Genomic DNA, 15,095 nt, shown 5'->3' with positions numbered 1-15,095 from the left:
TTATAGGAGTCAGTACCAAAAAGAAGCCTAGATAGTTTATATTGACTTTCCAATGCAGAATGACCACATTCACAGCATATTCCTGTATCACTGTGAAGCATAATGACAGCCACTTGGATGACACAAAAACAGAAATCAATTTGTTCTGCGCCAAAAAAAAAAAAAAAAAAAAGAAAGAAAGAGTCTAATAAATAAATAATAAAACTGGTAAATATTAATTGGGTGCATCAATTCAAACAAAAATGAATCAGCACACCTAATTAAAATAGCAGATATAGCCTAATTTGATTTAATGAAAGCTAAAAATAATTTACTAAAACAGTGTAGATTTGTAGAAATATGAGCCATGGCTTTAAATAAAAAAATAGTTTATAATTGTCATAAAAAGTGGAATTGTATAAGGGTCAAATATACTAAAGAAAAAAGAGTAGTGGAAAGAATTGTGACCAAATCATTTAAAATCATTTTTACAGCAATTTATGATAAAAAATATTAATATTATTATAAATTGATATGATAATTATTAGTGTGATGATTGTGTTTGTGGCTCATGTAGTTAAAATGTATGTATGTAAACTGAAAGCCTTTATTATATTATTAATTGAAAATAAAAAGGTGATTTTAGTCGTTATGGAACTTCCTCCTGGCTGAGCCATTGAATTAGACACGCCCCTCTTTTCAAAACACCGCCCTCCCAAGATACTGTTGAGACCGATCCCGAACTGTGTAGAGCAGTGTATCTTTTCAAGGTTGTCAAACACAACAGTAGCAAAATAGTCCCCTCAGCTGACAACTGTTATGAATCTGAATATGACATTAAACCTGATACTACACTATGTGAACGTGCAAAATGATTGACAGACAGAAACTACATCAAAGTCTTCTGATTGGCTGATCAAAGAATGTGTTTGCTGTTTACACAGTCTAGTGCTGTCACAGAGACCAGTGAGATATCTCTGGAAACTTATTTCAGTCATTTCTTTCGGGGAGAAGGAACATTTTCTGCATACCATTCCATAAAAAAAAGCTTACAACACCTTTAAATGGCATTTCAAAGACAAAAGCTATAGCCACATTTGTCCTTGTTATTTTGTTGACGCTTGTCATTTCATGATGGGGGGAAAGAAAAGACTGGGATGATATTACCGCCCCTGTTTCTCGGCTAATCCCTCTTGACATTGAATTTGCGACCTGTGTAGTAACCTAGACCTTGTTAACCAAGTTCTTAAAGAAAAAAGTGAATGCAGTGAAGTGGGTTTGTCATTGGATACAGCTTTTAACTCAGCCTTGCAATCTTCAAGTGTGTCTTGCCAACTCTTTGTTCAATAAAACTGCCAAAAGTGAACTGCCATAAATTATTAACCTACCTGTAAAGAATCTGAGCCCTTACTGTACAGTATGTCACCAGCATTGTACCACCCTTATTTATCACAGAGTGAATCTTTTTTGGCAGTCACGAAGAAAAATGTAGTGTCATGCCTTGTTAAATTATTATTCATTATATGGAAACACTGAGGATGAAATTAGAGGAGCTTACTTTGAATCAATTAAGTAAATAATTAGAGGTCTCAGTGTCTATAAGTCTACGACTTTAGCTGGCCTCATTGTGATATTTTCATGTTGATTCAATGTATTCATATTTTTGTTTACTTTAGTCCTCTTTAATCCATCACATTGTATACAAAGATGCTATTAAAACATTTGGCATGTGAAACTCATGCAGAATAGAATAGCTCTGCATAGCTTTGCACCAAAAGGCCGGCCTTTTTTAAAATCTTATATATATATATATATATATATATATATATATAAAGTGCAATATATTTGTTGGAATATTTTAGGGACTTTTTTAAAGGAAGTAATTTTTTTATCTTGTGTTTATGTAATATATTGGGGTCCAAAGGGCTGAGACCACATTGAAATCTGGGTTTCGAAATCTGATTTACTGCTTGAAATAAAGATACATTTTTAGTATTTTGAAAAAAATAAAAAATAAATAAGAAATATTATTATATAAAAGGAATAAGAAATATTTCAGATTCAGCAGTATTTCTGGAAAATAATCAAGCAAATTTGTGACATTTACCATATGAACTCTCTTGCACAAAATGCAGATTTCTTTGCTTCCATTAAAGCACACAAGGTGCTCAAAGAACTTTCTTAAATCATGCTGAGATAACATGGATCATACCAAATAGGCAACTAAGAAAATCTAAATATATATATATATATATATATAAAAGAGTAGTTTACAGAATAAAGAGGGAATGAGTTCAACGTTTCATAATACTCCCTAACTGCATGGATTTTTCTGTTCTTTCTCTACAGGGAATTTGACTGTGTACACAGATAACAACTGGTTTGCTTTTTGGGGCAGTGTAGGATCAGACTAAACCTCACAAAATCAATCACACAAGCTCACTAACAAAACACCGACAGTGTTTTGTAAGTGAGCATGTGATTGATTTTGTGAGGGTTTTATTGCTTTAGACTTTTGCTTTAGTGTTCAATCTGTATGAGTCTTTTACTAAAGAACAGCTATGATAAAAGGAGTTTTGCTTTGCCTGTGCTTGGCCCTGGCCCATGTTTGGACAGCCCCCACACAGACAGGCAAGTATTTAGTCTTATTATAAGGCTATTGTAATTAATGGATATAATGCTATTATATATATATATATATATATATATATATCTTTTTTTTTCTACAGTTTTTCGGAATAAGCCAGAATACAATAATCAGATAATTTGTGATCAAGCAACACTCAGCCATCTCTTGACTATTATGTGCAGTATATTTAATTTAATTCTTTATTGTCATACATCTGTATATGTATCAAAGCATGTTTTATGTCTAATGTCTCTTATTTCTCTGCTTATGTAGACTCTAGGCCTGTGGTTGTTCTGAAGCATGGCAGTGTCCGTGGGCAAAATATAAAAGTTAAAGGCTCCGAAAAGGCGGTGGAGGAATACTTGGGTATCCCTTTTGCCCAGCCACCCATTGGCCCTCTCCGTCTAGCTGCACCCAAACCTATAGAGGGATGGGAGGGCATAAGAAATGCAACCCAACAGCCTCTCATGTGAGTACGGCAATGTAGTCAAGTAACTTTATTATATAAATATTTGAGTGATTCTTTAACTTTTGGCACTTTAAGCACAGTGGACTTCTATACAGTAAGTCTCATTTAAACATTGTTCACACTCTCACTACTCTTTTTTTTTTTTTTTTTTTTTGTCTACTAACAATGTCTAACAGTGTATGTACAGTATATAGTACATGCATCATAGATTTATTTCATTTTTGTTATATGTTTCTGAAAGTCATGACAATTCCCACCACAGTGTCATTTCCACCACATCTCAAATGTTGTATTGTGTTTAATAGAATTCTGTGGTGTAACTGATGGTGATGGAATTACATTTTTAAAGTTTTTTTGGGGGAAAAAATGGCATACCCCTTTGTCTTTCTTAGATTGTATCTATTCTAAATACACAAATAATATTTTCACACTTTTTGCACAATTTGGCTAAATCAAGCATGCTCTTCACTGACATGTTTGCAGTAATATGTATTTTTATAATGGATTTTCATAGTTTAATATTGAAAGTCTGGGCCTGGGACAATACTAAAACAATAAAATGCATGCATAAAAGGCATTTGAAATGTACCAAAAGTAAATATAGCAGAAAAGATTAAATACTTTTTACATTGAATAAGTTCATTAAAGAGTGAACTTGAAAATAATAAGTAAATTCTGCATTTGTACTCAATTCAAGCATGTAAAAATGAATGCTTTAGCTTATAAGTAAATATTATTTATGATTGTTTGTTATCTTTACAATGCATCATCATGTATCAGTCCTAAAGTAGAAAACCTTGTCATATTTATTCGCTTATTTGAGTTAATTTCAGTGGTAAATAAAATAAGTAATTTTTACTTTACTTTTCGAACCTGTTGTGTCCATCATACACCGGGCTTGAATAATTAACGAGCTTGCATTTAGTTTACTGTTTGCAAGTTTATTTACACCATTCTTATTGTTTATGTTGTCAGGTTTTGTTAACTTCTTATTTTGTGAAGTCTTAAGTTCATTTTCTACTCAAAATTAACCGTTCATGATTAAAAACATTATCTGTTGATTGTTACCATCATCGTGTCTGTATGCGTATCCTTACCTTGTATTTCTGTTGTCAGTAATGCAAGGTGATACTGTGTGATAGACTACATACAGTACATAGCATGTAATAAGCTTTCCCTGTGGAAAGCTTTCCTTTATCATGTGGTGCATGATTAAACGTGATTATAGTTCAAAATGTTTAATTTTCATACAGAGTGTTTATTTAAAATGTACTAAATTTAATGAAATACCATGTACATCATGTTTTTAAGTAAAAGTTACTGTATTAACTGAACTGTTTAAACTAAATTTGCTCACTCAATTAAATAAATATTATGTCATGAAGTTAAGTAAATTTTACTTAATTTTATACCATTCACATTTACTTAGAAAAACTGTGTGCAAAAACTTGCAAAATAAATCTAAGTAAATCTTACTAGTCTTTTTTTTTTTTTTTTTTTTTTTTTTTTTTAGTGCGGTAAAAAGATTTCAATTCATTTTAATGAGACCTTCATATAACAAAAATAAATAAATACACTGAAATCTGTTTGTTTAAATAAAAATCAACGCCTGGGACATAAAATTGCATGAAACTGAAGAAACATTACTACTATACACTTTACCCTAATCAGCATGCACTATATTACTTCAGATTACCATTTATATAGTGCGGTTTGGTGAGGTCCCTAATAACATTGTCTTTGAGTTCAAAGATTGCATGTTCACAAGAAATCTCATATTTTATCCTATTAATAAATATACCTTTTCTTGTGGAATATAGGTGCCTTCAAGACCCAGACATTGTGGTTTTAGTATCAAAAGCCATGTCTTTGGATTTAACACCCACTGGAGTTTCAGAGGATTGTTTGTATCTGAATGTTTACACTCCTTCTGAAAGACCAAATTCAAAGAAACTTCCAGTGAGTATAGAATGGTCACTTTCCCTGCCTCTTTGAACTCTACGATCCCTCACTGTTACAATATGGTGATCAAATAATCTAGTGGACAGCACTTTGACATGCAAATTCAAGAAATTATTCAGACTAAACAATTGTTTTCTTACAAATCCTTATGACAAAACAATTTACAAATTTTCGCAATCCAACAGGTAATGGTTTGGATTCATGGAGGGGGCCTAACCATGGGTGGAGCTTGCATGTTTGATGGATCCCCATTGGCGGCCTATGAGAACATAGTTGTGGTTGTCATTCAATACCGACTTGGAATGTTAGGATACTTCAGGTATTCATTTTTTTTTTGTGTGCAGAAAGTCTGGATTCACCAAAGTAGAGGGCACTTCTTGTGCAATTTTACACTTTAAACATGGCATCAGATTTGTTGTAGTTTATTGAAGACATTTCTTCTGCTTCTTAACGGGTTTAAACTAGTGTTTCTAATTTTAGCACAGGAGATAAGCATGCCCAGGGAAACTGGGGCTTCCTAGACCAGATTGCAGCTTTACAATGGGTGCAGCAAAACATTGAGGGTTTTGGAGGAGACCCCAAAACTGTCACCATAGCTGGGGAGTCTGCAGGTGGAATCAGTGCCTCTTTGCTTGTCAGTCCCAGTCAGAAATGATATGTTGCTTAAAATCTAATGAAATTAAAGTACATAGCTGAAATTCAAATTTTTTATACAACATAAGATCTAATGCATTAATTCATCTTATTCAGTGGAATTAAATGTTCTTAAGAAATCTTATGCTCTGCTAGACATTGTCACCCATGGCCAAGGGTTTGTTTCATCGGGCCATCTTTCAAAGTGGGGTTGCAACCGTGGCAAGTTTCTCCATCAAAGAACCTCTGGTGAATGCCAAGGTATTTAGACCAAATAAAACCAACTTTACTGTAAATCTACTCTGTATTGTGCATTTTGTCATATGAATATTGCATCCTTTAGCATTATTCACAATTGAATGTGCATAATGAAATCATCTGATGTATCATTATTATGACTTTTTAGAAAAACAAAAATCTTGTTTATCGTATTTTTGACCAGATGGTGGCGAATGTTACTGAGTGTGACTTAAGCACTACTGAAGTGCTGGTCAAATGCATGAAAGAACTGACTCAGGAACAAATAATTAATGCAACTAAAAAGGTAGGAGCAGATAATTTGTGCATGAAATTAAATGCTTTCCTGTAGTTTATAAAAACACCACATCCAATAATCTGTTGATGACATTATTTACAAAAAAAGAAAAAGAAAAGAAGAATGAGTCCATTTCTTAGACCGATTTATTTCCTTAGCAAAAGATCTTCTTTGGAGCAACAGTTGGTGGGGAATTTCTTAAAGATTCAGCAGAGGAGGTACTGAAGAGCAAAGACTTTCTCAAAGTTCCAGTTCTTCTGGGTACAACAAACCATGAATTTGGATGGATACTCCCTCAGGTAAGTCACATACCATTTGTAGCCTATGAATTGGTAGCCTATATTAAACAAATGTATCAGTGTCATAAGATGCTTATTCATGTTACATTCTAAGATTTCTGTGCTCTGTAAAATGTGCTAATTTTTGTTTCAGGTCTTTGCCTCAGCAGGATGGGCAAAAGGGATGAACAGACAATCAGTGATAGCAGTGATGAACATGTTAAATATAGCTGGAGTAAAACTCAACTTTCATACTTTCTTTTTTTAACATTGTTTTTAATCAGTTCTATCTAAAATATGCTTAGAAGCTTCGAAAACACTTTTTTTTTCTCGACTCGGTGTAGTCAGAAAGATATATTAGTATTTGTCTACATCTAGTGGACATAGTGTAGAAATTCAATTAAATGTTGAATTCACCCCAAAAAGGAAAATGCTCTCGTCTTTTTCTTACCCTCATGCCATCCCCGATGTGTATGACTTTCTTTCTTCTGCTGAACACAAAAGAAGATTTTTAGAAGAATATCTCAGCTCCATACAATGCAAGTGAATGTTGATCAGGCCTTTGAAGCTCCAAAAAGCATATAAAGTCAGCATAAAAATAATCCATCAGACTCCAGTGGTTTAATTAATGTCTTCTGAAGCGATCCAGTTGGTTTTGGGTAAGAACAGACCAAAATGTAACTACTTTTCACTGTACAACTTGACAGAAGTCCCCTTTGTGATCATGATTTCAAGCTCGATTACACTTCCTATAGCGCCATCTAGCGCGCTGTGCATGCGTCAAGCGCTAGGAAGTGTAATCGAGACTGCAATCATGGGCGCTTGCAGAATTTAATCTGAGGGTAAGCACTAGTGATGGGAAGATCGGATCATTTTACTGACTTGAATCTTTAAGTCTCGTTCAGCAAAATGAACGAATCTTCATTCAAGTCATTTAGTTCATTTAAAATGTTACATTTTCAATAGCCAAATCCCCCAACGTCTACTTACGCAAACTTTGATTATAATCCCAATAAGGAAAAATTGATAATGCAGCAAAGGACAAATTATGAGAAACAGAAAGATTAGTTCACCTCTGGAATCTTCTTGTCCGAGCCGTTGTTCTTTTGTCACTGCATAGCGTATACGGCTGTCACGTGACAAAAGAACAAACGACTCGGACCAAAAGAGTCGAGAGGTGAACTAATCATTTATGTTTCCTGTACAGCGTCTATGCGGTTTTCACGTAACAAAAGAACGGAGGTTGCGCAATGCGAATGCGCGTCCAACACAAAATGAACGATTCACTCTCTGAAACTACTTGTTCTTCTGAGTCACATAAAAGATTCCTTCAAAATGAACGAATTGTTCATGAACGACCCATCACTAGTAAGCACAGAAATCTGCCTAAAGATCTGCACGGGCCCAACCCGAACCCAAAACCCTATCCGGCCCGAACGATACCGTCAGATTTTAAGCCTGAACCCGTTTACCATCTAAATTCTTCTCCTAGTATAGCTGTATTTTATGTAAGCATATAGGCAACATTCTTAACAGTACTGACACTGTAAACATACACAGTTTTAACAAGGCACAGCAGCCCCTTAGTACACTAGAGCAGAAGGAATAAAAAGCATTGACTCACCGTTTATTTGCTGAAACTTCACCTGGTGCAGAACCATCTGGAATAATATGAAACAATGCAACAGTCCCCTCTATGCAGCCTGAATTGTTCTGATTGTTGAATCTTTGTGACAACTGTGCTAAAAACAATCTAGACGCAGCGCAAATAATGAAAGAGAGCACAGGTGGCTCTACATGCGTTTTTGAAAATCTGAAGTTCTTTTTAACTTGACATGGTGTTTAAACAGTGCCGGTCTTGCGCAAGACGCTGAAGAAAAGCGAGACGTGGTGCAGCAAGTGTTTAAACAATGGGAAAACAGAACAGATGTGCGCAAAAATACGTTCGGTGTGAACGGCCACTAACTCGTCCGTTCGCGTGTCTGTGAGTGAGAGCGCAAAACAAGTTCGGTAGGCCTGTTTATTTTTTCATTAAAGAAACAACACCAAAGGGTTAAATTCTGGTGACTTTGAGATAAGCGTTTATTTATTTTCTTGAGTATAAGTAGCGTTCATGTAGCCTAACTATTGGCTAAAGCATTTCTTCCAGTAACCGTTCAGACAGACGCGTTTTCGCGCTAAAAAAGCAAAACGCACCACAAAGAAGAGCAGAACGCAGGTGTCACGAGACGCGTTTTTATCAGTTGAAGAATTTTTTTTAACTTGACACAGTGTCTAAAAATGCAGTGCTTCCGTGAGAGATGCTAAAAACACAGTGAAATGTAACGCAGTTGTCAAAATACATCCATTTTGAGAACAATTGAAAAACAGCGCGAGCGGACGCAAAAACATGTTCAGTTCGAACAGCCCCTTGTTCACATGACACAGCACTAGCTGAAGTTACCTCTCAGAAAGACAGACGTTTGTTTCAGTTGACTCTAGGTAAATTTACACTGTATCCAGCGCTGTATTCGTAAAAATCCCAATACTGTTTTACTGTGTGAAACCGCTCCAAATGATTCAGTGAGAGAGAGCGCTCTGAACGAACTGTACTGAATCACGAATCGATTCAGACAGTTTGGTAAGCCCGTTCGGCCAATTCACTGAAAAGAATTATGCATTCGCAAATTGGGCATTGCTAGTTCTTTTAAACTGCCAACAGAAATACGGGACACGTTTAATGATTGATTAAATATTCTGAGAATAAATATTTCTCAGGTTAGTCGGAGCACTCATGGTACACACAGTGTTATTGTGCACAGAGTTATATTTTTGTTTGTTCTCACCCAAAACCAACTGGATCGCTTCAGAAAACATTTCTGAACCACTGGAGTTGTATGGATTACTTTTATGCGGACTTTATCTCCTTTTTGGAGCTTCAAAGCAAGGTCTGATCATCATTCACTTGCACTGTATGGATCAACAGAGCTGTGATATTGTTCTAGAAATCTTTGTTTGTGTTCAGCAGAAGAGAGAAAGTCATACACATCATAGATGGCATGAGTGTGAATAAATGATGTGAGAATTTTCATTTTTGAGTGAACTATCCCTTTAAGGATATTCATTTTAAGTAAAATGGAAGCGGTTGCCCTGCTGTCTGTGTGTAATTTACCATGTCAACCTTAATTCTAGTCTCCGGAAGCCAATGAAATCATAGCTGAAAAATACTTAGAAGATGCTAAAACTCCAGAGGACATCCGTGACGCATTTACTGAGATGCTGGGAGAACTTTTTATCGTGTTACCCATGATTAAAACTGCAGCTTACCATAGAGGTTGGTTGCAAAGTTCTCTTTACTTATAGCCTAACTTTGTGAGTTTTATTGTTGTTTGGTTTAATAATTTTTCCATCACCCAGTGTTATATTTTCACAGATGCTGGAGTGCCTGTGTTTATGTATGAGTTCCAGCACAGGCCCAGTATATTTAAAGATCACAGACCCAGCTTTGTAAAGGCTGACCATTCAGATGATGTTGGTTTTGTGTTTGGGGCCTGCTTTTGGAATGGCCATATCAAAGTCATAGGTATGCAGATCTAAGAATGTATTTCCTAAACATCAATCATTTAATACAGGAGAATTATTCTAGTTAAAGGAATAGTTCACCCGATAATCGTCATTTGCTTACACCGTCTTTCGTAACCTGTATGACTTTTTTTCCTCTGTGGAACACATATAGATACATTTTGAAGAATGTTGACACTGCTCTTTCCCACTCAATAAGATTGTCAGTCACTAACATTATGCATAAAATCTTCTTTTGTGTTTTATGAAAGAAATAAAGTCATACAGGTTTGGAACAACATGAAGGGGAGACACTCAAAAAATGAAGTCATTATCCTTAATTGAATTTGGGAATGTTTTTACATGCAGTTTAATTTCATTCAAATTAATTCAGTTTCATTCAGCCAACATAATTTTGGATTAGGTCAAATCATTGTACGATAGTAGTTTTAACTCAACTTTATTAGGTTCATCAAACTTAATTTACTGTTTAATTAAATTAATTGTTTTATGTTGGTACTTAATTTAATTTATTAATCATTGGTGTATGCTAGGTGATCAAGTGTAAGGACAGTGAAACTTTGGTAGTGTCAGTTTGATAGCAACTGCTTATAGAGCTAAACAACACTCGAATCAAACATCACTTGAAGGTGAACGTCAATACTGAACCATACACTCTTTTTAAATACCAGTATAACAGAACATTAAACATTAACAAATTTCCTCTTCTCATCTTGCTCAAAAATGCGTAAAATAACTTAATTTCAACATTTGTTCATCCCATCCAATCCCATACAATTGATTGAAATTCCCATGCATGCTGGGAATTGGAAATCCCCTACCCAGTTTCATCAAGGCTACAAAAAGTATTAATGTAGTCCAAATTCAAATTGATTAAGTGAACTTCAATTTTACAAATTTAATTGGATAAAACACAATAAAATCAAGTTGTGACAATGTTCTAGAATTGAGTTGCTTTAGTTAATTTTAATTAAGTAAACCGAACAATCTGCAAAAAAAATTATTTTTAAGTATTTTTCATTTTTGCATTAGCTATCCCTTTAACTATAGTATTTGAAGTGTTTTAAAGCGCTAATATCTAACAAGATTTCAACTGAGAACATGTAATTTTCCAAATCTACAGTTATCACATATGACATTGCAAATGATGTGCAGCAATAATAATGATGATGGTGTTGGTGATTACACATATTTTACTTTTTATCATCCACAGGCAACCTCAGTGAGGAGGAAAACAAACTGTGCAAAACAATCATGGGATACTGGGCTAACTTTATTCGGAATGGGTGAGTACATTAGAGTCTATTACTGATCCTTGAATTATATTCAGTTTTCTGTTCATAACGTAACACAAAGGCTTTAATGCATTCATAAATGTTAATGATTATTTGCAGAGCACCTAATCTGGCAGCACAATAGTCTGTAGCCATGGGATGCAACTAAAGATCCTTTTCTCATTTCCCAATAGAGTCTATTTTGTCCCATTTACAAACATTAGAAAAAAACTGAAGGCATCATTCTACACTCTTCAAAGTTTCACTCATAAATTTAGGCTTTATGCAGCTCGTCTTCTTACCAAAAACCATTTTTGCTGTATCATAATACTAGTTTGCGTTGATTATATGGTTCTTTGGAGATTAATAAGTTCTTAGTGTTACATCTTTAGATCAGTGTATTTTTGGTTCTTGAACCTTTGAACCTTTATCTTAAAAGTGTAAGAACTGATCTGATGAGGAGTGCTAGTTCTCCAAAAATTAGTGCTGTCAGTCGATTAAAATTTTACGTGATTAATTGCATAGATTTTTGTAGTTAAAGTGCTGAAATGTGACACTATATATACTTCTTTTCTTGTCAAAATTAATTTTTTCCATCTTAGGAAAGAAAACAAACAATATGTAGCAATAAAATGCTTTATTAACATTTTCCAAACAAAGCCTTCCACAATATAAAGACAATGCACTAAAATAGCACCAGTTCAATTAAATGTTATGTTTCCCAAAGTCTAAGTAGTAGTTTGACTAATTAAAAGAACTATTCCCCACATAGGTTTCATTTTTATTTAAATGGGCATTAAATCGCTTAAACTCTCATCCTCCACAATATTAATCTGCCATTAGACTGTGGAAATTCACATTGTAACAGCAGTCGTGAAGCTGCATTCATGATTCGCGTCAAAGCGGCAACGCCATGAAAAGCGCTTGCAAACAAACACGTCTCATTCTGCATTTTGGTGATAGTTAAGATTTGGTGTGCTTCTGTGGTAATTTAAACGTGCCCTACATAGGCTGAAAAAATACTTGATATCTATTACAAATCCCACCTGTGCTTGTTTCGTACATCAAATAGTGTTAAGAGGTCCTTTCTCCATCATGTTATCACTGACAGGGAAGCGCTGTCAGATATTCTTTTATTCATCTAGATAAATGTACATACACCGATCAGCCACAACATTAAAACCACCTTCCTAATATTGTGTAGGTCCCCCTCATGCTGCAAAAACAGCGCCAACCCGCATCTCAGAATAGCATTCTGAGATAATATTCTTCTCACCACAATTGTACAGAGTGGTTATCTGAGTTACCGTAGAATTTGTCAGTTCGAACCAGTCTGACCATTCTCTGTTGACCTCTCTCATCATCAAGGCATTTCCATCCACAGAACTGCCACTCACTGGAAGTTTTTTGTTTTTGGCACCATTCAGAGTATACTCTAGAGACTGTTGTGTGTGAAAATCCCAGGAGACCAGCAGTTACAGAAATACTCAAACCAGCCTGTCTGACACCAACAATCATGTCATGCTCCAAATCACTGAGATCACATTTTTACCCATTCTGATGGTTGATGTGAACATTAACTGAAGCTCCTGACCCGTTTTTGCTAGATTTTATGCACTGCACTGCTGCCACACGATTGGCTGATTAGATAATCGCATGGATGGTTGTTGGTGCCAGAAGGGCTGATTTGAGTATTTCTGTAACTGCTGATCTCCTGGGATTTTCAAGCACAACAGTCTATAGACTGTTTATGCTACTTTATGCTTAGTTTGTAGGTTCCATTGGTAAAAGGGCTCTGGTGCTGTGGCGTGCATCAGTATAATGACTCCAGGCGGACACATTACAAAGGTTCCGCCCTCGAGTGGTGGTGGTGTAGTGGGCTAAAGCACATAACTGGTAATCAGAGGGTTGCTTGTTCAATCCCCACAGCCATCAACATTGTGTCCTTGAGCAAGGCACTTAACTCCAGGTTACTCCAGGGGGATTGTCCCTGTAATAAGTGCACTGTAAATCGCTTTGGATAAAAGCGTCTACCAAATACATAAATGTAAGTGTACTCTGAATGGTACCAAAAACAAAAAACATCCAGTGAGCGGCAGTTCTGCAGATGGAAATGTTGATGAGAGAATCAACAGAGAATGGTCAGACTGGTTCGAACGACCGAAGTCTATGGTAACTCAGATAACTGCTCTGTACAATTGTGGTGAGAAGGATATAATCTCAGAATGCTATTCTGAGATGCAGACTGGCGCTGTTTTGGTGGCATGAGGGGGACCTACACAATATTAGGAAGGTGGTTTTAATGCTGTGGCTGATCGGTGCACGTACATAACATACATAAATGTAGGCTACATCATGTACATACGCCATTCTATGTTATATGTCCTATTTTTTGTGTGTCTATTTATACACTTACCTTATTTTATATTCTGTGTCTCACTGTAAAAAAAATCCTTGTGTAGTGAGAACACTTGGCAATAAAGCTAATTCTGATTCAGATGACAACCTCCGCGGCTCTGTCATAAGACAGTTCCGTCCATAGCATGTCTATGGGACCGCCGCGTTATGCTACTTTATGCTTAGTTTGTAGGTAAAATTGGTAAAAGGGCTGTGGCGTGTGCGTCAGTGTAATGACTCCATGCGGACACATTACAAAGATTCCGCCCTTCACACCAGTGTTTATGCTGTACTAACGGTAAATGCGTTAACGCGTTAATTCTGACAGCTCTGCCAAAAATACATTCTTTGGTCAAATAATTATTTTATTTTTCACAGCTCACCAAATGGACTCGACCTGGTGTATTGGCCTGTGTATGACCAGTCTAATAAATACATGAACCTGGGATTGCAGCAAACAGAGGGGCACGATCTAAAGATGGACAAACTGCACTTCATCAGTGTAGAAGTACCTCAAAAGCTTGCCGCACTCCGCACAGCTTAATGAGTCATTACACCAATAAGCATGGTGTTTCTATAATAAATTGATCAAATTATGCTTGAATGATCCTTTTTTCCCCCCTCACTCCAATTATATTGCATAAATGCATACATGACTGTTAGTGATAATGTGTGTTGGAAAGATGTGGAGATATGTTGTATATTATATTATATTATATAAAAGCCTAAAATAATTAAAGTCAATTTACAATTTTGCATTACTTTTCAGTTTGAGAGATTGCCTTCTATGTGAAATCAAGAAATTTGTCCTAATGTATAACATATTTACAATTCAGTTCGATACAAAGGTTAATGCACTATTTTATTGTTCACAAACTCATTCACATTGAATCTGTCTGCTTGCATTCATAAAACAAATGCTGAAAGCTTTCTTTCTACACCTTACAAAATACTAATAAATCCGATAAATCAGCGAAAGTAGCGACGAATTACTGTAAAATGTGAATATAGTTTCACCCTCCGGGTTTTGGAACGCAGAAGTAACGTTTGCAGGGTAAACTTCGACAGCGGTGAATGGGAGATCACAGCAAATATTATTTTCACTTGCCCATTTGCTCCAAGAGCAAAAGAAAAAATCCATTTGATTAAATGGGAGGGGGCCTGGGTAGCTCAGCGAGTAAAGACGCTGACTACCACCCCTGGAGTTTAAAGTCCAGACAAGTCTCCTAAGCAACCAAATTGGACAGGTTGCTAGGGAGGGTAGAGTCACATGGGGTAAACTCCTTGTGGTTGCGATTAGTGGTTCTTGCTCTCAATGGGGCACGTGGTAATTTGTGCATGGATCGTGGAGAGTAGCATGAGCCACCACATGCTGGGA

The 15,095-nt window shown here is 35.8% G+C and overlaps 1 protein-coding gene and 1 long non-coding RNA gene across 2 annotated transcripts; one reads left to right on the top strand and one right to left on the bottom strand.

Moving 5' to 3' along the window:
• The first annotated feature begins 2,395 nt into the window (after positions 1–2,395).
• On the top strand, positions 2,396–14,478 carry LOC127455938 (carboxylesterase 5A-like). Its single transcript, XM_051724129.1, has 13 exons — positions 2,396–2,610; positions 2,882–3,077; positions 4,898–5,036; positions 5,225–5,358; positions 5,520–5,673; positions 5,829–5,933; positions 6,115–6,216; positions 6,366–6,506; positions 6,640–6,720; positions 9,657–9,798; positions 9,898–10,047; positions 11,260–11,332; positions 14,096–14,478. The coding sequence occupies exons 1-13, from the start codon at positions 2,541–2,543 to the stop codon at positions 14,259–14,261; spliced, it is 1,653 nt and encodes a 550-aa protein (XP_051580089.1). The 5' UTR covers positions 2,396–2,540; the 3' UTR covers positions 14,262–14,478.
• LOC127455940 (uncharacterized) lies at positions 6,401–9,650 on the bottom strand. Its single transcript, XR_007899761.1, has 3 exons — positions 8,110–9,650; positions 6,937–6,976; positions 6,401–6,544 (listed from the first exon to the last, which is right to left on the bottom strand). It is a non-coding gene; the product is annotated as an uncharacterized LOC127455940 (long non-coding RNA).
• Positions 14,479–15,095: the final 617 nt, after the last annotated feature.

Source organism: Myxocyprinus asiaticus, chromosome 18, assembly GCF_019703515.2.
Source record: "Myxocyprinus asiaticus isolate MX2 ecotype Aquarium Trade chromosome 18, UBuf_Myxa_2, whole genome shotgun sequence".
NCBI lineage: Eukaryota > Metazoa > Chordata > Actinopteri > Cypriniformes > Catostomidae > Myxocyprinus > Myxocyprinus asiaticus.
This window is presented reverse-complemented; position numbering and strand designations above follow the sequence as displayed.

Excerpts from the sequence above, each read along its gene's own strand:
- LOC127455938 (XM_051724129.1), top strand. The coding sequence starts at position 2,541 with ATGATAAAAGGAGTTTTGCTTTGCCTGTGCTTGGCCCTGGCCCATGTT. Across the intron at positions 6,507-6,639 it reads TTGGATGGATACTCCCTCAG|GTCTTTGCCTCAGCAGGATG; the intron begins GTAAGTCACATA and ends TTTTTGTTTCAG. Across the intron at positions 10,048-11,259 it reads TGGCCATATCAAAGTCATAG|GCAACCTCAGTGAGGAGGAA; the intron begins GTATGCAGATCT and ends TATCATCCACAG.